Source organism: Malus sylvestris, chromosome 2 (assembly GCF_916048215.2).
Source record: "Malus sylvestris chromosome 2, drMalSylv7.2, whole genome shotgun sequence".
NCBI lineage: Eukaryota > Viridiplantae > Streptophyta > Magnoliopsida > Rosales > Rosaceae > Malus > Malus sylvestris.
The window spans coordinates 25,768,287-25,792,292 of record NC_062261.1 but is presented as its reverse complement, the minus strand read 5'-3'; the positions used below and the strand labels follow the sequence as shown (position 1 = coordinate 25,792,292).

At 38.7% G+C, this 24,006-nt stretch overlaps 1 protein-coding gene and 1 long non-coding RNA gene across 3 annotated transcripts; both read left to right on the top strand.

Annotated features, from left to right (window-relative positions):
• The first annotated feature begins 642 nt into the window (after nucleotides 1–642).
• Nucleotides 643–1,113, top strand: LOC126634492 (uncharacterized). The gene is made up of 2 exons (XR_007627357.1): nucleotides 643–754; nucleotides 851–1,113. It is a non-coding gene; the product is annotated as an uncharacterized LOC126634492 (long non-coding RNA).
• A 3,237-nt stretch (nucleotides 1,114–4,350) lies between these two features.
• On the top strand, nucleotides 4,351–23,002 carry LOC126634383 (E3 ubiquitin-protein ligase BRE1-like 1). Of its 2 annotated transcripts, none has more exons than XM_050304896.1 (19): nucleotides 4,351–4,878; nucleotides 6,095–6,256; nucleotides 6,383–6,497; nucleotides 7,101–7,328; nucleotides 7,428–7,589; nucleotides 8,071–8,258; nucleotides 8,346–8,429; nucleotides 8,559–8,678; nucleotides 8,779–8,965; nucleotides 9,055–9,215; nucleotides 9,288–9,359; nucleotides 10,503–10,579; nucleotides 10,975–11,169; nucleotides 20,643–20,715; nucleotides 20,803–20,889; nucleotides 21,071–21,208; nucleotides 21,291–21,493; nucleotides 21,572–21,737; nucleotides 22,281–23,002. In XM_050304896.1, the coding sequence occupies exons 1-19, from the start codon at nucleotides 4,768–4,770 to the stop codon at nucleotides 22,410–22,412; spliced, it is 2,661 nt and encodes an 886-aa protein (XP_050160853.1). In that variant the 5' UTR covers nucleotides 4,351–4,767; the 3' UTR covers nucleotides 22,413–23,002. The 2 variants fall into 2 exon arrangements, with proteins under 2 accessions (XP_050160853.1, XP_050160856.1); XM_050304899.1 differs by having other exon boundaries at nucleotides 4,352–4,878; nucleotides 6,383–6,467.
• The last annotated feature ends 1,004 nt before the right edge of the window (nucleotides 23,003–24,006 follow it).

Here is a 24,006-nt window from a genome sequence, read left to right as displayed (position 1 = left end):
CTTTGGCCTCCCTTACTACATCTAGCAATGACATGTCGTCTAGTGGAAACCATTCATCGACCACAGAGTCATCTAGTACTGCAACAGATGCTCCCTCTGTAGTTGATGGAAAAGCGAGAGGCTCTGCAGGAGATTCATCTCGAAACTCTAATGCTCTCATCAAAGCTACTAATGGTGGCCAAAGTGGTATTCCTATCTTTCAAGGGTATTTTTTCGTCCTAACATACTACTTATTGGTGACCTATCCTTGTAAAATTAATGTGAATGTAGAATCTTTTTTGAACTGATTGCGGTAGCCATTAACCAACATATTATCTGAACAGAATACTTAGTAGACGAGAGGAACATTCTACTGCATTGCTTAAGATATCTGTGCATGGAGGACTATTTATGGAGGACTATATCAGGTGTAGTATATTATGTGAATTTACGAAAGCTAATGCAGATTGTGATCTGTCAAGTGATTAAGGTATGTAAGGAGTGAGTGCGTACATGTGACTATCTGGTGTTAACGAAAACAACGGTAAAGAAAAATAATTTTTTCATTGTTCCGGAGTCATTTTCATGTTGAGATTTCTTGCCTCTGTTATTGTATTTTCTTTCAGCTCCTGTATTCGTCGTTGTCAGACGACCCTTCTGAAGCAGATGCTTCTCAAGTTTGTGAAGCTCTTTTGACATTGCTTGTCAAAGCTGGGCAGAACAAGAGACACGATAATGGGACGAAAGATGAATGAGGCTTTTATATCCTTGCAGGGTATGGTGCTCAGTTTTGTGTAAATTTGTGTGCCGCTCAGCGAATCGTTTTCGAGGTTTTCCATTTTTCCGTCTTATTCTTTTGATTCAATTGTAGGAAAGTTGAAGGCCTGCTAGGCATGGACATGGGAACACAAGACAGGAACACAAGACAGTGTAGAAGCGCATGCTCGTTTGTTTTGTTCTGTTCTGTTTAACCGTGGTAAAAAGAAATGATATTGAAAAGTGCTCAACTGCTTTATTATTTTACTCTTGTATTAAACTACCAACGATCAAAATGGTAGAATTTAAAGATCACAGCTCATATTACAAATCACTTTTCTTTGGATGTTATAAAGCTTGGTTGCATATTGTAGCGAACTTGAAGACCCTAAAGTCTGTTAGAATTATATATTTTGTTGGTTAATGAAGTGCCTATAAAATATTATTTAGGGTTTGGGCGAGGGACTTCTAAATTTAAAGTCATTTCTCACATGCCTTTTGTAATGTCTTTTTTTTTTTTTTTTTTTTTAATAAACATTAGTAGCTACACTTAAAGTCTAAAAGAGAGGAATGCGCTTGGCCTTACAATGGGCTAGCAATAATGTGGTTTAAATTTACCTTTGGCGATAATCGAACCGATGACCTCTCACTTACAAGTGAAGAGGAATATTATTAGACCGTAGTACTATATGGCATATGCATTTTGTAATGTTACGCGGTGCACTTTTATTCCTTTGTATCCAACTTTTTATGATCCATTTTTTCATCACTATGCCTAACTTTTTTAAAATTTGAAAGTTTCTCACCCAAACATTAATGTTAAGTCATTTTGTGAAATCAAGTGAACCAATCAACGGTCTAGGTTTTTTGGCAAAAAAATGTTACTGTTGGACCCGTGTCAAAATCTAGGCTGTTGGATTTCAATTTTTTTGTAATCCAATAGCCCAGATTAACTAAGTTAATAAAAAATTACTAAAAATATAGAAAAATAATATATATATATATATTTATTTATAAATACCTAACTATTATCTTTCACCTTACACCACATTTCAATATTTTCAAAACTTTCGACTAATCTTTCTCTCAAAGTTTTCATACACTTTTGTTTACAAAAAAGTGGCTAATGAAGCATGTTCGAATTGGTCGGCCATTGAAGATGTTATGTTGTGGGAATGTTGGGTTCAAGCCACTCATGACCTGATTACGGCTAATGAGATGCACTTGCGAGAACTTTGGAAGACGGTTCATACCTTGTTTTCTGGGAAGCTTGGCCCCATAAGAATAGATCAATCTCTTCAATGTCGTTGGAAAACACTTAACCAATCGCTTACTTATTGCAGAGACGCCCTTGCTCAATCTACTTCTAATCTTCGAAGTGGTGAAAATTTAGTGGATCGGGCGGCAATACTTTATTTATTTATTTGTATTACACCCAACCCAAATTGACATTATTAGTTTGATTATAATATTGTCTTCACCCACATTTTATAGACACTTCAAGCACAAGATTCCTACAATGCAAAATACAAAAACAAATTATTCAACTAGCAGGAATGTTGTCAAAGAGTATCCCAATTTCAGGATTGTGCTAGCCAGTCCAGAAGTTGTCATGAATGACATCCCTCTACACTCTCTGCTAGAAGTAGACTTGCATTTTAGGAAGGCAACACATTTGAAGTGCCTGAAGTGTCATGAATGTCATAACCGACTTATTGTTCACTCAGGCCTCAAGGTAACAATGTTGCAAAGAAAAAAAGGGAGGTCTTCCAGGAGTGATTGTACAAAACATGTGGAAGAACTTGCTCGTAAAAGTGAACTGAACTTGGTGTGGGATGTGGCTAGAGAACATGTTAGAGTTGCGGCTATTAAGAGACGCGAAACGACTATTGAGAGACGTGATGTGGTTACTGAGAGACAAAGAGAGCTACTTAGGCAAGAAAGGGGATGCTTAGAGAAGAAAGGATGGCTTAACAAGATTGTGAAATTATGAACAAACCTCTAGAAAGAATGTCTCCAAATTCTAAATAGTTTGGACATTGAAAACAACGGACGTGCTAAAGAGGCATGCAAGAGACAATGGAACAAGTGGAGGGGGTCCTAGCACAACAAAATGTTATGGTGATTACTAGGGAATTTGTTATAAAATCGGATCCCATAATTTTCCCTTCACTTTGGGTGGTAATTTCGTACTTATATAATTTGGTATTTATTTAATCTAATACTTTATTCAATTTAGTACTTTATTTAATTTAGTACTTTATTTAATTTGATACTTTATGTAATTTCATATTTTTTCGTATTTATTTACTTTACCAAATAAAATTATAAACACACTCCGAATAAACTTAAAAAAAAAACTAAATAAATTACAAAAGCACACCAAATAAACTTAGAAAATTACACCAAATAAAATTACAAAAACACGTCAGATAAACTTTAAAAAAAACACCAAATAAGCTAAGAGCTTTTTTCTTCCACCACAAGCTTGATTTAAGTTTCTTCACCTTGTTTCATCTTATTGGAAATCTATCCACAAAATTCTTACACAACCATGACACATGGCTACGAAATTCATTAAAAATCTATCCATAAAAATTGTTCTTTCGGATAATGACACGTGATGTAACGAGATTGGTTAAAATTTTATCCGAAATTAAAAAAAATTATTTAAAAAAAATAATTAATAATATTTTAATACGAATTGCCTGAGTTATTTAGTTTAGGGGTGGAAATGCACTTGAACAGTTACTATTCATTAAAGGCAGTTATTGTTCACTTAGAGGGATTTTTTTTTTGGAACAAACAATATTTTCTATACTAAAATGGAGGGGGGTGGGCTTAGTCTCACAATGGGCTAGCAATAATGTGGTTCAAATTCGTCTTTGGCGAGAATCGAATTTAAGACCTCTCACTTACAAGTGAAGATGAATACCATTTGACCGCAGTACTAAGTGGCAAAAACTAATGATATTATCTACACTAAAGGGGTGTGAGAGTAGGTTAAGCCACATAAGGGCATGCAATAATGGGTTCAAATTCGTCTTTGGCGAGAATCGCACTTAAGACCTCTCGCTTACAATTGAAGATAAATATTACTAGACCGTAATACTAAGTGGTCGCTTGAAATGATTGAATTACCTTTTGTCGAGGGGGCTTTAAGGGTGGAAGTGCTTAGGGTGGAGTTGCTATCCTCTCCAGATCCATTTTGTAGGGATCTTAGGGATCTCCACATCCTAGGCGTTCATCGTACATCATATGATCAGTTTTTGTCAGATAATGTTTGTGTTTAATTTTAAATAAAAAAATTAAATAATTTCTAACTACACGATACATAATAAATTGATTAAAATGTAAGAATCTTAGAATTCTCATAAAATGGATCTAGATGGAATCCAATTCCGAGTTGCTCAGTTTCATCACGCAGAGCGATGGTGAAACCGATCAAATAATCCCCCGTGCTTACCGCACCACCTACAACCCCACGCCCAACCAATCACCCCTCACACTCTCACAAAGAACCAATTCTCCCTTTGATATTTTAAATACCCAAAACACCCTTCTACATTCACAGAATTCCACGCTGCCGTTCTACTTCTCAAATATTCTTGCACGATTTACAAAACCATAAAAAAGTCATTTTATATTATATTTTTGTTCTGTCTGTGTGTGTTGGGGGATTCCAGTCTCAGCCGAGAACGAGAGAGATCAAATGGATCAAAATTTCTCAACAATCTTAAGATTAAGATATTAGGGTTTTGAGTTGGGGTTGTGGAATTTGAATTAGGGCTTGAGAATTTGGGGATTGAGAGAGCAGAAAAGGAAAAGGAACTGTCTTATTTATTGGGAAAATTTATTAGGGCTTTTTCCAGCTAGGGTTTGTGCTGGAGTTTATAGGGTTTGATGGTGTGCCTGCCTAGCTGTTGTATAAAAGGGGTTGATTGAATTGGGGCCGTTTTCGTTTTGTGGGGGTGTGTCTGATGTAATGTGGGTGGAAGTGTTTGCGGGGGGAGTTTCTTTCTAGGGTTTCCAATGGGGAGCACAGGTGAGTCTGATCGAAAAAGGCGTCACTTTAGCTCCATATCTCCCATGGCTGCTACTGCTAAGAAGCAGCCCGTTTTGCCCATTTATGACGACAAAAAGGTGAGGTCTTTTGTGCTTGTATTTGCTTCTAGTTGCTCATATGTTTCTTCTTAGTTTGAATTGGAGGTTTCGTATTTGGATTATTTGTATTTGTTGTTTTGCTGGTTGAGTTTGCCTGATGATTTGAACAATTCGTGGTCTAATAGTTGATGAAGGTTTATGGTACACCATTGAAACTTATCAATTGATTTTAGATTGTGAAATTTTACTACTTTGTCGGATTGAATTGTTTTGTATATGAATAGGGTGGCACTTTACTGCTTAGTCTTCGCAGTTTTTCAGTCTCTGGTTTTTTGTCCCAACTATTTGCGGTGATTTTATGCATTTCAGTTGTACCTAGAGTTTATGCAGCTAGGGATGGAAATTGTAGACAATAGTGTTTGAGCCCTAGACAAAATTAACGAGTCAAGGTTGCTCTTATTGGCTCCATCTCGGGGATGTAACCCATTTATGTTCAGAATAGATCAATCGAGCTAGTGTCAAACACAATAGCAAGACTCTAAGCGAAAGACAAGTTTGGCTGGTATCATTTGAAGGTTTTTTTCCTTCTCTGTATTGAATAAACCCTTGTAAAGATTTTCTTGGTTACTAATATCTGAATTGGGTGCATCTTTATTTTGTTAAGGATATGGGAGAGATTATAGTTGATTTTAGAGGGTGGTTAATGAAATGTGTGTTGACTCGAAGACTATTCGATTGTTAATTAGGTTGGCTTGATATAAAATCATCAAACACAGATTAGGGTAGAGTCTATGACTGAATACATCCTCCTTTAAAGATGATGTGTGCACTCCATATGTTCTAACTTTTGTTTTCCTTGTCAATTATCATTTCTAAGTTAAAGTGGTTGGGCTATGATATATGATAGGCTTCGAGATAGAAGAAAATAAGTGAGAAGTTATATAGTACTTATTTGAAAATAATCTAAATTTCAGACATTTCTTTGAAATTCATATGAAACATGAATGTCAAATTCCCTTCAAATCTATCCCCTTTTGGGGAGAAAGTTACCAAATGAGCCAAATGCTCTTGTCAATCAGCTATTCAAGTGATGTAAGATCTATGCATATCTTCCTTTCACTTCCCATATCAAAACTTATAGACATTTTTGCTGGCATACATATGATCACCTAGCTGTATTATACACACACACACACACACACACACACATGTAATCTTCTTGTTTTGAACTTATGTTATATTTTTTGACTTGTAGCTTGACGTTAAACTCCTGCAATATCAAATTCAGAAGCTATCACAGAACTTAGAAACTCAGAAGCTGGAGCACTCTATTCTTGAGAATAAATTTTCTCAAATGAAGGACAAACAAAAGGCATATGATTCCACATTAACAGTGGTCAATAAGTCTTGGGAAGAGGTAGGACATCCTGTGTTGATTGTTCTCTATTTCTTCTTGTCTGTTATGATCCTGTCTTCTTTGGTGTTATGGTTATGGTACTCTATATTGATTGTGGGAAATTGACCATATGCTTTTTTACAATAGATGGTTAATGACTTGGAATCTTGTTCCATCCGTTTAAGAGAATCGAACAATCTGAAAGATGCTGAAGACATTTCCATCAGGGATGGTGAGGATCAAACTTATGTTCAATGTCGCGGTACTAGTTATGATGAAAAATCTTAGTTAATTCTGGCTTTAGCTTCATGAAGTTTGTGTGTGTATATAATATATTAAACTTGGTAGTAGGTGCAAAAGTTCTGAGTTAACTAATGGGTTCTTTTCATGATTGTTGCATATCGACATGGATACGTCATTTTAAGTTAATGTTTGAATTCTGTATACTGTTATTCTTTTCATCAGAAATTATGAAAATGTTCTTCATCCTGCTGTCCAATTTTTCTGTATGATGTTTTTGGGTTGGTTCATCTGTGCTCATCTTTAATATTTCTGTACCACCCTTTAGGCATCAACTGAAAGCCACAAGTTGATATGATTTTAATACACCGTCAGATCTATTTAATTTTTAAAGCACTAGATGGTTTTGCTTGCTCTATTGCTCATAAAAGTCCCCTGCTCCACTCTGAGTTTTTAGTTATTTACCATTCTATTTCTTCTTTTCATCTATATGTTGGAATTCAATGATATCCCTGAGCTTGAGAATGTTTATGGGGATTTGAATGTATACCTTTTGACCTAGTAATAGTTGTATGATTGTTCAAATGTACTTGCTGAAAAGGCTGCCTTGTATTTTTTTTGTTAGATGGTGCTCCGTCTGCATTGCAGGATGCTTTTCTTGACCGCCTTTCACAAGCAGATGCGACTGAAAGTTCATGTTCATGTAAAAGTTTTAATCAGATGGAAGAAGATAGAGGGACTACCATTGAAAAGACTAAGAATATTGTAGGTAATGTCATAGCTGCAATTGACAACCAGTGGCGTGTGAAGGATGCATTGCGTGATGCACTTTTAAAAGTGCTTCCAGAAGATGGTTAGACTTTAGATTAGATGTCTTTCAAACGTCATATGTTATGATCCAGTTCCTTTCAAACTTACTCCTCATACATCTGTATACTGCTTCTTTTGGTAGGCACAAGTAGGCAGAAGACATCAACTGACTTTAAAAATGAAGTTAAGAACTTGAGATTGGCCTTTATCGATGTGTTTTTCAAGCATAGAATGTTGGCAAGGGAATTGCAGAGCGATTGTGACTTGGAAGCAAAACATAAAGCTGAGCTTAAACGTTTGAAATGTAAATTCTTACATCTATTGTGTTATATAGCTTTTTATGAACCTTGTTAGATTATTTGCCAGATATTTTTGTAATATTTTCCTTGTTTGCTCTATTTCTTATATATATATATATATTTTGGATCAAGAAGGGGTAGGGTGGGTGGGTTATGCATTGATTATTAATGTTGTCCCTTGTGGGTAGTCTCTCTTCAGGATGTAAGAGTCTAATAATCCACCTGGGTTGGTATCCTCTCCTCCCTACAATGAGGGTTTCTCTCTCTGAGCGTTTTGACTTGTGTATTTTCTTAAGCTGCAGAATTCTCCATATTTTCTTGCACTTCTTTATTAATGTACATATGTTTCCCACAAAAAAAATGTCGCTCAATCACCTGCCCTTAATACAGTAGAAAGGAAGAATCTTTGGATGGTGGCAGATTTTCATGGTCTGATAGGCCAAGGGATGTTCTGAAAGTCGGTTATGTTTTCATTGTATTTTGAAGGGGAATTAGAAACCGCAGCTGGTGAATTAAAAGACATTGATCGTCAACTAGACACTATTAAGCCACAGAAAAATGCTGCAAAAGGCACAGCTTTCCCACTTCCAAATATTGGGAACAAGCATGTGGATAGAGTCAGAGATAAGCAAAAAGATCTGCAAGATATGGAGTCTACTCTCAAGAATCTAATGGTATTGTGATGGCTTCTCTCTCCTTGATTGACTACTGAAAACTTATACTGGGTGGGGGTAAGCTTATCAACTGATTACATTCTGCAGGACCAAGCTTCATCTCGGCTAATGGACATCAAAGGCCTTCATGAAGAAAGGATAAAAATATTACAGAAGTTATCTAGTTTGCAGGTTATTTTACTGTGCTACTATTGTCATTTTCTATGTCAATGCAAGTCCAACTTTACTCTTCACTTCTTGTCATTTTTTTTTAGTTCATATTCAGTCATTTTACTAAAATTGGGATAATTTTATTCACAGAACATGCTTAAAAATGTAGAGTGTATTTCTTCTTCCCAAGCTTATCTCTTGGTGAGAGATCAAATAGAAAAGTCAAAGTCAGAAGTCTTCGAGTGCCAGGCGTTATTTGAGAAACTACAGGTGGTAACTGGTCGGTAGTTTCAGTTACACCTTTAACTGCAATTTTTTTTTTTGAAAGTTTAGTGTCATAATGCTGATTGTTTCTTTTGCCTTGGAATAGACTGAGAACGATAATCTTTTGTGGAAGGAGAGGGAACTTAATGTCAAGAGTGACATTGCTGATGTTTTTCAAAGATCTTCTGCAGTTGTTGAATCTAGAATTTCTGATTTGGGGATAGAAATACAGAAACAGATTGAGGAAAGAAAATTGATTGAAGCCAAGCTGGAAGAGGCTTCAAGAGAACCAGGTTTGAGGATATCTGATTCTTTTCTTTTAACTGAGGAAGACTTGCATTTGTTCACAGTATACATGCTGAAATTATGTTCTCTATTTCAGGAAGAAAAGAAATCATTAAAGAATTTAAATCCTTGGTTTCTTCATTTCCTGAGAAAATGGGTTCCATGCAAGGTCAATTACGTAAATACAAAGAGGCTGCTTCTGACTTTCATTCTTTAAAGGCTGATGTGCAGTCTCTTTCCAGCATCCTTGATAGGAAGGTGGGTATTTCTATTATGCAGTGAGATTCTTGGTTGAATTGAAAGAGGTTAAACTCTTGCCTTTCTAAACAGGTGAGAGAGTGTGGGACTTTGTCTGCCAGATCCAAAGATCAAGACACTGAGATACAAAAGTTGAATGCTGTGGTATGTGTTTCTTGATCCTGTGACTGAATTTATGTTCAGATGAGCACCAGGTGGAAGTCTTGACCTGGGATTTTGTAAAGCTTTTTCATGTATGGGGAACACTTTTAGGTAGCCTATATTATTGAATAAAACAAAATGAGTCATCTCTGAGCAATTGTGTAGGATCTGTCTCTATTTTCTTTTTGAATCCATTTGAAGATTTTTTTTTACGCTTTGACTGTTATGTTAAGTTGAATATATCTAGATTAGTCTGCTGTTGGGAATAATTTTTTTGTTTGGATTATGGGCTTTCTGTGTTTTTAAAACGGAGTGCTCATGGCAGACTTCATATCCGTCTTATTTTGTAGATTTCTTGTTTAGAAGTCCTGATTATAGAAATATGTACCTTCCACTTGTATCGAGAGAGAGTAATTTTGAAAGTCGAATGGAATCATTTGGTGGCAATCCTCATCAAATTTGTTTGTTCTTTAATGTTATTTCTATTAGAAAGATGGAGACCTAGTTCTTCAATATATGAATTGCAGCATATGTCTGGAAAAACCCACCTTGTCATCCCAAAGAGAAAAGTTTAGCAATTATGAAAGGCAACAGATTCTGTGGCCACCCTTTGAGAAAAAGGGTAGCAACTATGGGAAACTATTTCAATTGAAAGTTCTTCTATCCAAATAGAAAAGTGATGTATATATGCATACACACAATTTTATTTTCCTGCTCCCCATTGAGTAGTTTATCCATGCTCACCGAGTATTACGACCAAAATCCGGAGACTAATAGTTGATAACTATAATTTTTGTATTCAATGGCTTATGGAAGATGATGAGAACACATATAATATAGTTATGTCTGGTAAACTTGTTGAGTTCCTAATGTACGGTTTAAATGAAGTAAAAATAAAAGTTGAGGTGCTTGGCATTTATTCATAGTACAGGGGCTATAATCCTTCTGTTCAGAACATATTATAAACTCTGTTTCCCTTGCATGGACGCATATGTCCATGTTAGACAGCCACACGCATGAAATAGTTGCATCTGTTCATAGTATTAAATATCAGTGGCTCTCAGATTATAAATTTGCTTTGTACTTTTTCGCTCTCATGTGATTTGTTTAGATCAATTTTTCATTTCCCTCATTTATTTGGTGTAGGTCCAAGATTTAAAGGAATGTGACTCAGAGTTAAATCTGATTTTGGAAATGTATAGAAATGAGTTGACTGATTCAAGGTGAGGCGCATTTACTAATTTTTGGTTATTTAGTTATTCACAACTTCAATTTTGCATATGGTGCAAAGAATGACATTTGAACCATCTACTCAGTGTATCAAGGCTTTTTGAAATGTGCTTCTATTTTCTGGTTTAAATCGTTTCTGTTATCATTACAAATTTTGTGAAGTGTGCAGCAGGGGTTTTACTTAATTAATTACAAGTGAATTTTTGAGATCTCATGTTCTAGTTCACTCGCATAGTGCTGTCTTTAATTCAATAGTGTTATAACTCAACTGTATTAATTTAGTTCCGTAAATTAATGTGATAGCTGATTTTCTTGTCATGTGTTGTTTTTGTTGTGCAAATGTAATATGTGCTTTGTGTGTGGTTTTTTTTTTTTTTTCTATTCACAGGGATGTCTTGGAATCTAGAGATTCAGAATGCAGGGCATGGGCTCGTGTTGAAAGTTTGAAGTCCTCTCTTGATGAACGCAACTTGGAATTACGAGTCAAGACAGCAAATGAAGCTGAGGCCATTTCTCAACAAAGGCTAGCTGCTGCTGAGGCTAAAATTGCTGACTTGAGACAGAAATTTGAAGCTTCCAAAAGGTTACACTATTTCTGATGCTGGCCAAAAAAGATAGTATGAATGAGGAGAGACACATTGAACCAGTATTCCACCTAAAAGATGTGTCAAAGAATACGAAATGCAGTTAAAAAACACATAACCCTCTAGTCTAGAGAAATCAAAGAAAATGGTCACATTCAACAAGAAAGGGCACTCTTTAAGTCATTAGAAACCGAGACCCAAAACAATTCCCAAAACCAATCCTTTATTTTTTTTTAAATCAATTTCCAAATTTATGCATAAACATCCTGATATTTCTTTCTAGACAAACCATCCAGAACATTACCATTACACCAGTCCCATAAAACTCTCATCTTTTTTGTCTCCATTAAAAGAACAATAGTTCTCTTCTCTGTGAATAGCTATGGGCATTTATGATTAATTACCCAACTTCAAGCAAAAGGAGCATTGGGTTAATTACCCAATTTCAAAATAAAATAAAATAAAATAAAATAAAATTTTGGCTAATGTCATGTTTTTGGTACAAGAGAAATGTTAGGATATTTAAAGGGGTTTTTTTTTAATTTTTAATTTTGTAACTAAGGTAACCTAAGCCTTTGGTCTTATGGTTGGAATTTAACTGGTTGCATGGATGAAGAATTCCACTCTCTATCTCTCTTCAATTTCTAAGATTTTGATTAACAAAATACGATTTGAGAGCTCTCTCTCTTTAAGTTACTTTCCCTAATGATTCCCTTTAATTTTTATTTATTTATATATTTATTACTAAACTCCGCCTATGTCTTACATGGCCGGTCCCAAGCCCGGATAAAGGAGGAGGGGGAGGGCGTCAGGTAGTCGACAGCCGGCACTCCATGATCACGTCGAATCCTTATGAAAATGAATCCAGAACAAAATCGCGCTAAAGCTAGGGCGTCACCCGTAAGTGGCGCGCTGTGTGGCCTGAGCACAGTGATAAGTGAGCAAGGGTCGTTGTATCTCCATCGGCACCCGGATGCAGTGTTAAATGAGCAAGGGGGCCATAGAAACTTCTTTTCGAACGACTCCACTCAAAGTTGTTTGGGAGCATATGCTCCTATCAACTTTACCCGGGACACACAAAAGAAGTACTTTGATCCTATTAGACGGGGGAGGGTGAAGAAGCTAGGACAGAAGGGTAGAGTTCAAGAGAGCAAAATGCGTTTAGGAACGTGGAATATAGGAACCTTAACGGGAAAATCTATGGAAGTAGTGGAAGTTATGGTAAGGAGAAGGATAAATATTATGTGCCTACAAGAAACTAAGTGGGTTGGTAGTAAGGCAAAGGATCTAGAAAACTCAGGGTTTAAACTTTGGTATTCGGGCACAAATAGAACGAGAAACGGTGTTGGCATAATCGTGGACAAGACCTTGGTACAAGATGTTGTAGATGTCAAGAGGGTAGGAGATAGAATCATGGCAATCAAGATTGTAATAGGACAAGAACTTATCAATGTGATTAGTGCGTACGCACCTCAAGTAGGGTTGGATACGAGTTCGAAGGAGAAATTTTGGGAAGATCTTGGAGACTTGGTGCAAGGAATTGCTCAGACGGAGAAGTTATTTATAGGAGGAGATTTAAATGGACACGTGGGCAGGGAGACAGGCAACTATGGAGGTTTTCATGGTGGCCATGGTTTTGGGGAGAGAAACGAGGATGGGGAAGCTATCTTGGATTTTGCAATGGCATATGATCTCTTCTTAGCCAACACCTTCTTTAAGAAGAGAGAAGAACATGTGATCACCTACAAGAGTGGGTCGTCAAAAACACAAATAGATTTTCTTCTAATGAGGAAAGGGGATCGTATAACTTGTAAGGATTGCAAAGTTATACCAGGAGAGAGCGTGGCTAATCAACATCGCTTGTTGGTGATGGATGTACATATCAAAAGAGTAAGACAAAAGAACAAGACTTGGAAGTGCCCAAGGACTAGATGGTGGAATCTAAAAGAAGAAAAACAAGCCATTTTCAAAGAGAAGGTAATCACCCAATGTGTGTGGGATAGAGAGGGGGAAGCTAGCCAAATGTGGGATTCCATGGCTAGTTGTATCCGAAAAGTAGCAAAAGAGGTATTAGGAGAGTCCAAGGGCTTTGCCCCACACCAAAAGGAATCTTGGTGGTGGAATGAGGAGGTACAAACAAAGGTGAAGGCTAAGAAGGAATGTTGTAAAGCCTTATACAAGGAGAGGACTGATGAAAATGGTGAAAGGTATAGAAAAGCGAAGCAAGAGGCGAAGAAAGCTGTCAGAGAAGCTAAGTTAGCGGCTTACGACGATATGTATAAACGACTAGATACCAAAGAAGGAGAGTTGGATATCTATAAACTATCTAGAGCAAGGGAAAAGAAGACAAGGGACCTAAACCAAGTGAGGTGCATCAAGGATGAGGATGGAAAGGTTCTTGCTACAGAGAACGCGGTTAAAGACAGATGGAGAGGTTATTTTCATAATCTTTTCAATGAAGGACATGAAATGAGTGCTTCTTTAGGGGAGTTGAGTAACTCAGAAGAGCGTAGAAACTACTCTTTTTATCGTCGAATCCGGAAGGAAGAAGTGGTTGTAGCTTTGAAGAAGATGAAGCATAAAAAAGCAATAGGCCCAGACGATATACCAATCGAAGTGTGGAAACTTTTGGGAGAGACAGGTATAACATGGCTCACTGACCTTTTCAATAGGATTTTGAAAACGAAGAAGATGCCAAATGAGTGGCGAATGAGCACTTTGGTGCCTATCTACAAGAATAAGGGCGACGTACAAAATTGCATGAACTATAGGGGTATTAAGCTAATGAGTCATACAATGAAGCTCTGGGAGAGAGTCATTGAGCATAGATTGAGGCAAGAGACACGGGTTTCGGACAACCAATTCGGGTTTATGCCAGGGCGCTCAACCATGGAGGCAATCTATCTCTTACGAAGATTGATGGAAAGATATAGAGATGGGAAAAAGGATTTACACATGGTCTTTATAGATTTGGAAAAAGCGTATGATAGGGTCCCAAGAGACATTCTTTGGAGGATTTTAGAGAAGAAAGGAGTACGAGTAGCATATATCCAAGCTATAAAGGATATGTATGAAGGAGCAAAGACTGCCGTAAGAACTCATGAAGGACAAACCGAAAGCTTTCCCATAACTGTAGGATTACACCAAGGCTCATCCTTAAGTCCTTACCTTTTTGCGTTGGTAATGGATGAGTTAACACGACATATTCAAGATGATATTCCTTGGTGTATGCTTTTCGCAGACGATATAGTGTTGATAGATGAAACTCAGGAAGGGGTAAATACAAAGCTTAACCTTTGGAGAGAAGTGTTGGAATCTAAAGGTCTTCGCCTAAGCCGATCAAAGACAGAATATATGGAGTGCAAGTTCAGTGCAAATGGAGGCCAAAACGAGTTAGGGGTGAGGATCGGAGATCAAGAAATACCAAAGAGCGACCGTTTTCGTTACCTAGGATCTATCTTGCAAAAGAACGGAGAATTAGATGGAGATCTCAACCATAGAATACAAGCTGGATGGATGAAGTGGAAGAGTGCATCCGGCGTGTTGTGTGACCGCCGTATGCCACTGAAGCTCAAGGGAAAATTTTATAGGACGGCAATAAGGCCGGCGATGCTGTATGGCACAGAATGTTGGGCGGTGAAACATCAACACGTACACAAAATGGGTGTAGCGGAGATGAGGATGCTTCGTTGGATATGTGGGCACACGAGAAAGGATAAGATTAGGAATGAGGATATCCGGGATAAAGTAGGAGTAGCCGAAATTGAAGGAAAGATGAGAGAAAATCGGTTACGGTGGTTTGGACATGTGCAAAGAAGGCCTACTGACGTTCCGATTAGAAGATGCGACTATGGGACAGAGGTTCAGGGCCGAAGGGGTAGAGGAAGACCTAGGAAAACTTTGGAAGAGACTCTAAGAAAAGACTTAGAGTACTTGGATCTAACGAAGGACATGACACAGGATCGAGCACAATGGCGTTCTAAGATTCATATAGCCGATCCCACTCAGTGACTTGGATTTTTCAAGTCTCCAACCGAGAAGTTTTCCTCACTCGGGAAATTAAGGGAACACTACCCCAACCTACATGCTCCACTCAGAAAGCTTCAACATACAAGCTTTAACAAAAGAAAATTCAAAGAACTTAGCGAAGAAGGCTTTGGTGTATTTAACACAATACGTTGAAATGAAGGAAAGCTTATTTATTGATATCCCCGATAAGCTACAAATATGTACATATACATGAGTCAAAATAAGCACACAAGAGGGAGCCTTCACAAAGGTTGCTTAGGAGAAGTCTCAGCAGTCGGTAGAGCCCCAGAAAGAGAAGGCACCGGAGGGGGATCATTTGGAGCCTCAGTACTGGACAGAACCCTAGAAGGAGGAGGCATCAGAGGTTGATCATTTGGAGCTTCATTACGCGGTACAGCCCCAGAAGACGAAGGCAATAAATGCCTTTGGAACAAACCCACAAATCTCTGATGATCAAGTAAAACCTGACCATCAGTTTCCTTCATCTGGTCAAGCTTCCTCTTCATGTTTGTAGCATAGTCATGTGCGAGCCGGTGCAACTGTTTATTCTCATGCTTGAGCCCTCTAATCTCCTGTTTGAGACTCATCACTTCAGCCGCCAATGATTCAACTTGGCGGGTTCGAGCAAATAGGCGTTGGGCCATATTAGACACAGAACCTGCACACTGAACACTGAGAGCCAGCGAATCCTTAACAGCTAACTCATCAGACCGTTTGGAAAGTAGTCTGTTATCTTTGGGAGTGAGAAGGTTCCTGGCCACCACCGCAGCGGTCATATCATTCTTCATCACGGAATCCCCAACGGTAAGAGGACCAGTAGGGGAGACGAAGGATGGGCGCCATATGTTGTCTGGAGAAGGCGGGGCTGCCTCTTCAACAAGGTTCAAGTCAAAACGACGGTCGGAGGGGCCAGACATTTTCAAAGGTGTTGAAGAGAGAAGAGGTCGGACAAATCAAGATCTTAGAAGTGCAAGAATGAAGCTTCTACTGGTGGAGATTCAAGTGTGCTTTGGAACTTAATGCCAGCCCCTATAAAAATCTGCACTCGACGAAGCTTCAGAAATCGAAGAGGCGCCTGCTCAGAAATCGAAGAGGCGTTTGCTTTCTCAAAAGCTGGGCTGCTTAGAGATCACGAGGGTTGATCTCAGAAATCGAAGAGGCGTTTGCTTTCTCAAAAGTTGGGCTGCTCAAAGACCACGAAGGCCGATCTCAAAAATCGAAGAGGCGCTCGCTTTCTCAAAAGCTGGGCTCCCCAGAGACCACGAGGGCCGATATCAGAAATCGAAGAGGCACCTACTTTTCCAGCCTTTTCCAGCCTTGTCAGCACCTGTCACACGCACACTCAGTTTTGCGGAAATTATGGGCATTCTGTCAAAGACTTCTGGGGAAGTAGAAAACACATGAATCTTACTGTTCAATTACCCACATCCCACACGCAACAATAGCTCATGGGTACCACAGATAACTTTGCCAAAGTTCTCTGCCAAAGTTGAGCACGTGAAGCTTGCAGCTCCCACTACATCGCTCTGACCAAGAAGGGTAAAAGAATAGCAAAGAAACAGCACTAACAAAGTTTAGACCCATAAATTTTGAAGGTCTAGCTACCATATTATTACCCACAAGGGTAAAGGAACAGTACCACTGCTGGATAATTGGAAAGTCCCTGTGTGTCAACCTCTGTGCTTCGTGGCAAGGTAGACTAGTAAACATGCCCAACCTTTACTCACATTCGAGAAAACACTCCCAATAAGATTGCTTGCTCCAAAATCGAAGAGGCACCGTCCTCCGAATCTCGAGAGCCAGACTCCCAACATGACTACTTTCTTAAAAATCGAAGAGAGGGTAAAGGAACAGTACCATTGCTGGATAATTGGAAAGTCCCTGTGTGTCAACCTCTGTGCTTCGTGGCAAGGTAGACTAGCAAACATGCCCAACCTTTACTCACATTCGAGAAAACACTCCCAACAAGATTGCTTGCTCCAAAATCGAAGAGGCACCGCCCTCCGAATCTCGAGAGCCAGACTCCCAACATGATTACTTTCTCAAAAATCGAAGAGACACTGCTCCCCGAATCTCGAGAGCCAGACCCCCAGCATGATTGCTTTTTCAAAAATCGATGAGGCATCGTTCTCCGAATCAATCGAAGAGGCGCTCGCTTTCTCAAAAGCTGGGCTGCTCAGAGACCACGAGGGTCGATCTCAGAAATCGAAGAGGCACCTACTTTTCTAGCCTTGTCAGCACCTGTCACACGCACACTCAGCTTTGCAGAAATTATGGGCATTCTGTCGAAGACTTCTGGTGAAGTAGAAAGCACATGAATCTTACTGTTCAATCACCCACTTCCCACACGCAACAATAGCTCATGGGTACCACAAATAACTTTGCCAAAGTTGAGCACGTGAAGCTTGCAGCTCCCACTACATCGCTCTGACCAAGAAAGGTAAAAGAATAGCAAAGAAACAGCACTAACAAAAGTTTAGACACATAAATTTTGAAGGTCTAGCTACCATATTATTACCCACAACTGTAAAGGAACAGTACCACTGCTGGATAATTGGAAAGTCCCTGTGTGTCAACCTCTGTGCTTCGTGGCAAGGTAGACTAGCAAACATGCCCAACCTTTACTCACATTCGAGAAAACACTCCCAATAAGATTGCTTGCTCCAAAATCGAAGAGGCACCGTCCTCCGAATCTCGAGAGCCAGACTCCCAACATGACTACTTTCTCAAAATCGAAGAGAGGGTAAAGGAACAGTACCATTGCTGGATAATTGGAAAGTCCCTGTGTGTCAACCTTTGTGCTTCGTGGCAAGGTAGACTAGCAAACATGCCCAACCTTTACTCACATTCGAGACAACACTCCCAACAAGATTGCTTGCTCCAAAATCGAAGAGGCACCGCCCTCCGAATCTCGAGAGCCAGACTCCCAACATGATTACTTCCTCAAAAATCGAAGAGACACTGCTCTCCGAATCTCGAGAGTCATACCCCCAGCATGATTGCTTTCTCAAAAATCGAAAAGGCATCGTTCTCCGAATCTCGAGAGCCAGATACCACAGACCACTTTTTCAAAGTGCTCTGACAGAGTTAAAACATGTGAAACTGGCAGCTCCCACTACCGTGCTATGACCAAGCAGGGTAAAGGAATAGCATTACTACTTGTTGTTAGGGAGACTCCTATATATGTCGACCTCCATCCCCAACGGACAGGCAGACCTGCAAAAATGCTCAACCCTTCATCATATCTGAGAGGGCACTCCCAACGAAGCCTTTCGAAATATTCAGCTTTCTTTCCCCCCGATAATACCTCTGCAAACAAGCTATACTAGAGCAAGAATATCTCATATCATCAGGGTTAAAAGCAAGAGTATCCCATATCATGCTTTTTCCCTGTCTTTTCTTTTGGCCTTGTTTTTACCTGCAAGACAAGGAGAAAGAGAGCAATCAGTCAGCACTTGGAATCAAGCTTCCAGCCAGGAACTGACTGCCTGGAACTCCTTACCTGATTACTTACCTGGCATTGCTCTCGAGTACTCATCTTCAACATCTTATGTTTCCAGGGAAGATTCCGCATCTGCTTGAGGAACAGATAGGGCAAGTGCGAAGGATACAAGGAAGCATGTGGAGACAAGCGTAACAGCACACGTGCCGATACATTCATTACTCTGTCAAAAGCAAAAGTATCCCATATCAGCAGGGTGGAACGTACTCTAGATTTGATGGACTTGTTTTGACCCTCAAATTCTTCAGTCGGCCTTATACTCTGGAGAAAACCAGAAAACCCTCCAGCTCAGTTCAAGAATAAGCCTGTGGAAAGTTACTTCTTCAAAAGCAAAAGTATCTCATATCATCTCTTCTCATTTTTCTTCTCTTTATCCTTCATGCTGCTGCAAGATGGGGAGAAGGTGAACAATCAGTCGGAGCTCTGATTGCTTACCTTGTCTGTCACCTCTTTCCGCAGACCCCCTAGCTCGGCGACTTGGGGGACTCCTACTACATGGTTTGTATCGCGCTTGACCAAGCCTGAAACTACAAGTAAGCTTCAAGTGAAATTGATACATTACCTTGTGCATCTCCACCAGTTAAAGATACCACCCCTGGATGGAGGAAGAGTACTTCCAGAGAAGATGCCACATCTACCTATGAGACAGATAAGGCAAGTCAAGACGACACCACACTCCGATACTTAGAAGTTTCGTGATTACGAGATCATTCTCCCACAATATTTCCTAATGTCATTTGTACTAAATCATTCACTTGTACTCACTAAATGAGAGCTTGAACCTATGTACTTGTGTAAACCCTTCACAATTAATGAGAACTCTTCTATTCCGTGGACGTAGCCAATCTAGGTGAACCACGTACATCTTGTGTTTGCTTTCCTATCTCTATCCATTTATATACTTATCCACACTAATGACCGGAGCAATCTAGCGAAGATCACAAAAAACGATCGTTTTCGCTACCTAGGATCTATCTTGCAAGAGAACGGAGAATTAGATGGAGATCTCAACCATAGAATACGAGCTGGATGGAAAGAGTGCATCCGGCGTGTTGTGTGACCGTCGTAGGCCACTGAAGCTCAAGGGAAAATTTTATAGGACGGCAATAAGGCTAGCGATGTTGTATGGCACAGAATGTTGGGTGGTGAAGCATCAACACGTACACAAAATGGGTGTAGCGGAGATGAGGATGTTTCGTGGGATGTGTGGGCACACGAGAAAGGATAAGATTGGGAATGAGGATATCCGAGGTAAAGTAGGAGTAGCCGAAATTGTAGGAAAGATGAGAGAAAATCGGCTCCGGTGATTTTGAACATGTGCAAAGAAGGCCGACTGACGCTCCGGTTCGAAGATGTGACTACGGGACAGAAGTTCAGGGCCGAAGGGGTAGAGGAAGACCTAGGACAACTTTGGAAGAGACTCTAAGAAAAGACTTAGAGTACTTGGATCTAACGGAGGACATGACACAAAACCGAGCGCAATGGCGTTCTAGGATTCATATAGCCGACCCCACTTAGTGGGAAAAGGCTTTGTTGTTGTTGTTGTTGTATATATTTATTACTAGTGGAATCTCAACGAGCTAAAATAAGGATTTGGTATGTTTGTTAAATGCCAAAATGATTCACTTTGAACCATCATACTTGATTTGAAACATGGGAATAATTGTTCATAATTCAATTCAGCCCTCATTCAAAAAATGATTGATTGTTGCAAGCCACTCATGGGATTAACAATTTTTTGCTGCTGTCACACTTGTGTGACACTCCTTCATATGGGCTTAAAACCAGATTGTAACAGTTATTGAAACATGAAGGAATTATAGATTATGTGTAGTTTTTTTATGGTAACGAGTACACTATTGTTTAGGCTGCTTCTTGTTCTCCATTTGACATGACTATTACTTAGAGGAATTTTGATTTTTCCTTCTCTTGGCATATCAGGAATATTTTGAGACTTTCTGATATTTTGAAATCCAAAAATGAAGAAAATGAGGCATACTTATCCGAAATTGAGGTTAGTGCTCTTCATTATTATATGCAGATGAGATTTTTTTCATTTGTCATCGGATGGTTCTGACATTTTATTTTGCTTTTTCTTCAGACTATTGGACAGTCATATGATGATAGGCAAACTCAAAACCAACATCTACTGCAGCAAATTACTGAGAGAGATGACTATAACATTAAGGTGATTGACTCGCCATTTTCTTATGTCTGAAGGTTTCTGAGGTGGTGTATATTTTACATGCTGTAATACTGAAAGGAAAAAAGATAAACTCACAGGCATCAGTCCACATGCGGCATGCTAAATTGTTGAATGATTATAAATATGTTCTAATATTTGGTTTTATTTGTGGCTCTCCTTGCAGCTTGTTTTAGAGGGGGTAAGAGCAAGACAACAGCAGAATGCTGTACTCATGGACAAACGCAAAATGGAGAGGGAGATTCAACTAGGCAATCATTCTCTTAATTTCTACAACATGAAAGCAGCTCGAATTGAAGAACAGGTATATTTTAATCTTCTGTAAAACTTTAGTATAAATGCATGTGGAGTTAAGTTAAACTAATTGTTCGATTCTTCCTTTACAGTTGAAAATATGCAAAAATCATATTCAGAAAGTAGCAGAAGATAAGTTGCAAAAACAAATTACGTTGGAAAATACTCGAAAGAGAGTGTTAGAAGTCCGAAGGCAATCTCAGCAGTTATGGGAGGCGTTAGACGCATCACAATCTAAAGTTGAGAAAAGTCACAATGGTCTGTCAGATCTGCAGTTGGAACTTGAGAGGGAAAGGTATAGTGGATGTTCTGCTCCCATTCCTGCCAATCTTTTTATATTGGTGGTGTCAACTCGTATTTTGTTGTTCAATAGGTTTGAAAAGAGAAGAAAAGAGGAGGAATTGGAAGTTTTAAAAAGGAAGGCTTCACGGCTTCGAGCACAGACAGAGGGTTCATCAATTGTTGAAAGGCTTCAACAGGAACTTGGAGAATACAAGGAGATACTGAAGTGTGATGTCTGCCTTGACAGGACAAAACAGGTATTAGCTGAATCATCTTCTATTTATTCTTTATTTAGTGTTTTCATTTCAACAATTCTTAGATTTTTGGTGGTGAAAATGACTAAATATCAATATTTGGAGCTGAAAATGTCCAAATATCAGATCCTAGTCAGGTTAATATGTGGAGCAACTAGGAAAATGTGAAGGTCGGTCTGACTTCAGGTTGAAATTTCATAATGGCAAACAATAGAAAATTGATTTTCAAAAATTTTGGTAGAAAGTAAAGAATAAGGGCGTTGAATGATACATGAAGCATTGCAAACTGTGGATTTAATTTTAAGCGAAGGCAACTTGTACGTAAAATGTAACGCATTAATTTTCATTTGTGGTTTTAAATATTTTTGCTATTTATTTCCTCTTCCACCGTCCTTATCTTTTGAAAGTGGAATTGTTAAAATTCAGATGCTTATCAGTGGTCAGTCGGTCATAGAAATTTCATGTTACCATATTCAACATTGTCATCATTGTTATTTTGGTGTCTGTGGCACAGCACTTAGTTTCTTTTCTTTATCTCAATGCTAGGTTGTCATTACAAAATGCTATCACTTGTTCTGCAACCCTTGTGTGAAAAAAGTACTTGAAACTCGACAGAGGAAGTGCCCGAGGTGTTTCATGAGCTTTGGGCCTAATGATGTAAAACCCGTATACATCTAAAAGGAGACAGAGTTGAAACTTCTATGAGACTTTTATGAGACGTGCATCGTGCATGCAAGACAGTGCAAATAAACCGAGACTTGAATTATGGATTCCTGCAGCTTCAAATGTAATTCTTATATTAGTAAAAATTAGAAAAGCCTTGTTTAGAAGAGTAGCTCGCCCTTCCGCTCATCGATCAGTACAAACAACCTTAGTTTTGCTGGTTCTGCTTCTAGGATGTTAATATGACTCAGTTTTTCAGTGCAGTATAAACTCTTTTTGGTTTTGACCTTTTTAACTGGTTGGAGCCCTATAATCTTTCACCTTATCGTCAGATTGTGTCGGGGAATTGAAGTCCTCCTATTTGTACCGGTGGTCGGTGTTTATTTATACCCGAGGGTTTCGTTTCTGCTGAAAAGAGATGCAGCTGTAATCCGAGCTCTCTGGCTGTACAGATTTTAGTTTTGGGAGGTCTCAAAAGTAGCCTTGCCTTGTTTTTGCAGTTGAATTTGACATTTGCTCAAAGCAGTTGGTATGTAAATGTTGTTGAGGTTGATTGTTCATTTGGCTATATAAATGCAATGACGGTCTTGGGTTTGTTCATTAAATTTTCTTATTGTTCACCATTTCTTCTTTGTACGTTCGGTTCAAGCCTCAAGCCTTCGGAGAGCGGAGTGATTTTTGCATTTTCTTTTCCATGCACTTTTTGCACTTGGTATTTGATTGAATAAATCAATACTGGTGCTATTCATACACCATTTTTATCTTTCATACATCCCTTAATTTTTTGCCGTCAGATCAAATGAATTGAAGATGATCAAGGGATAAAAATTAACAAGGGGTGTGCGGATGGCACCATCCTAAGTCAAAGGAGGTCATGGTACATAGGGGACAACAATGGAGGCATGCAGATGAAAAAAGAGCAGTCCGGAAATTACTTTCAATCGAAAATTCATTCGGAAGTTTAGAACGATTAGCAGAGATTAATATTAACGGATTTTTTAACAGAGTTGAACGGCAAGGACAACATTAATGACGAAAGCAAATTAAATTGAGTTTGAAATATAAGGGATTAAACTGATGAGTTGACAAAATTGAACAAACCTCTAGTAAATTCAGATTGCATTGCAAGCAAGGTTCTAGGCGGTAGCACAAGTCGGGTGGGCGGTTAGGGGTCTTGCGTTTAGGAGACGAGGTGAGGTCTAGACGTTGTTATTTTATTTTAATTAAATTTAGGATATAATATATTTGTAAGATAATATATAAACACTGTATAGTACTAAAATATATTGAAAACATGGAGAACTAACATATGATGAGTATCTATCTAAATATCCAACAAATCACTTACAATTTATTAACAACATAAAATATAAAATAAAAATTATCTATTTCTTCTCTAAGTGATTACGAGTGACAACACTAAACCATTTTCTTAAATAAAACAAAAAAGTCAAAAACCACCTAGCCTGCCTAGACTGATGTAGCTCCCTAGCACACTTATATCCACCTAGACATGCTAGGTAAGGCATAGGCTAGTTGTGGCGCCCTTTTTGATTTTTTTAAACGCCTAGGAATTAATCATGACAGTGACCAGCTACATAGTGCCTAG

Excerpts from the sequence above, each read along its gene's own strand:
- LOC126634383 (XM_050304896.1), top strand. The coding sequence starts at position 4,768 with ATGGGGAGCACAGGTGAGTCTGATCGAAAAAGGCGTCACTTTAGCTCC. Across the intron at positions 9,360-10,502 it reads TACAAAAGTTGAATGCTGTG|GTCCAAGATTTAAAGGAATG; the intron begins GTATGTGTTTCT and ends TATTTGGTGTAG. Across the intron at positions 21,494-21,571 it reads TTGGAACTTGAGAGGGAAAG|GTTTGAAAAGAGAAGAAAAG; the intron begins GTATAGTGGATG and ends GTTGTTCAATAG.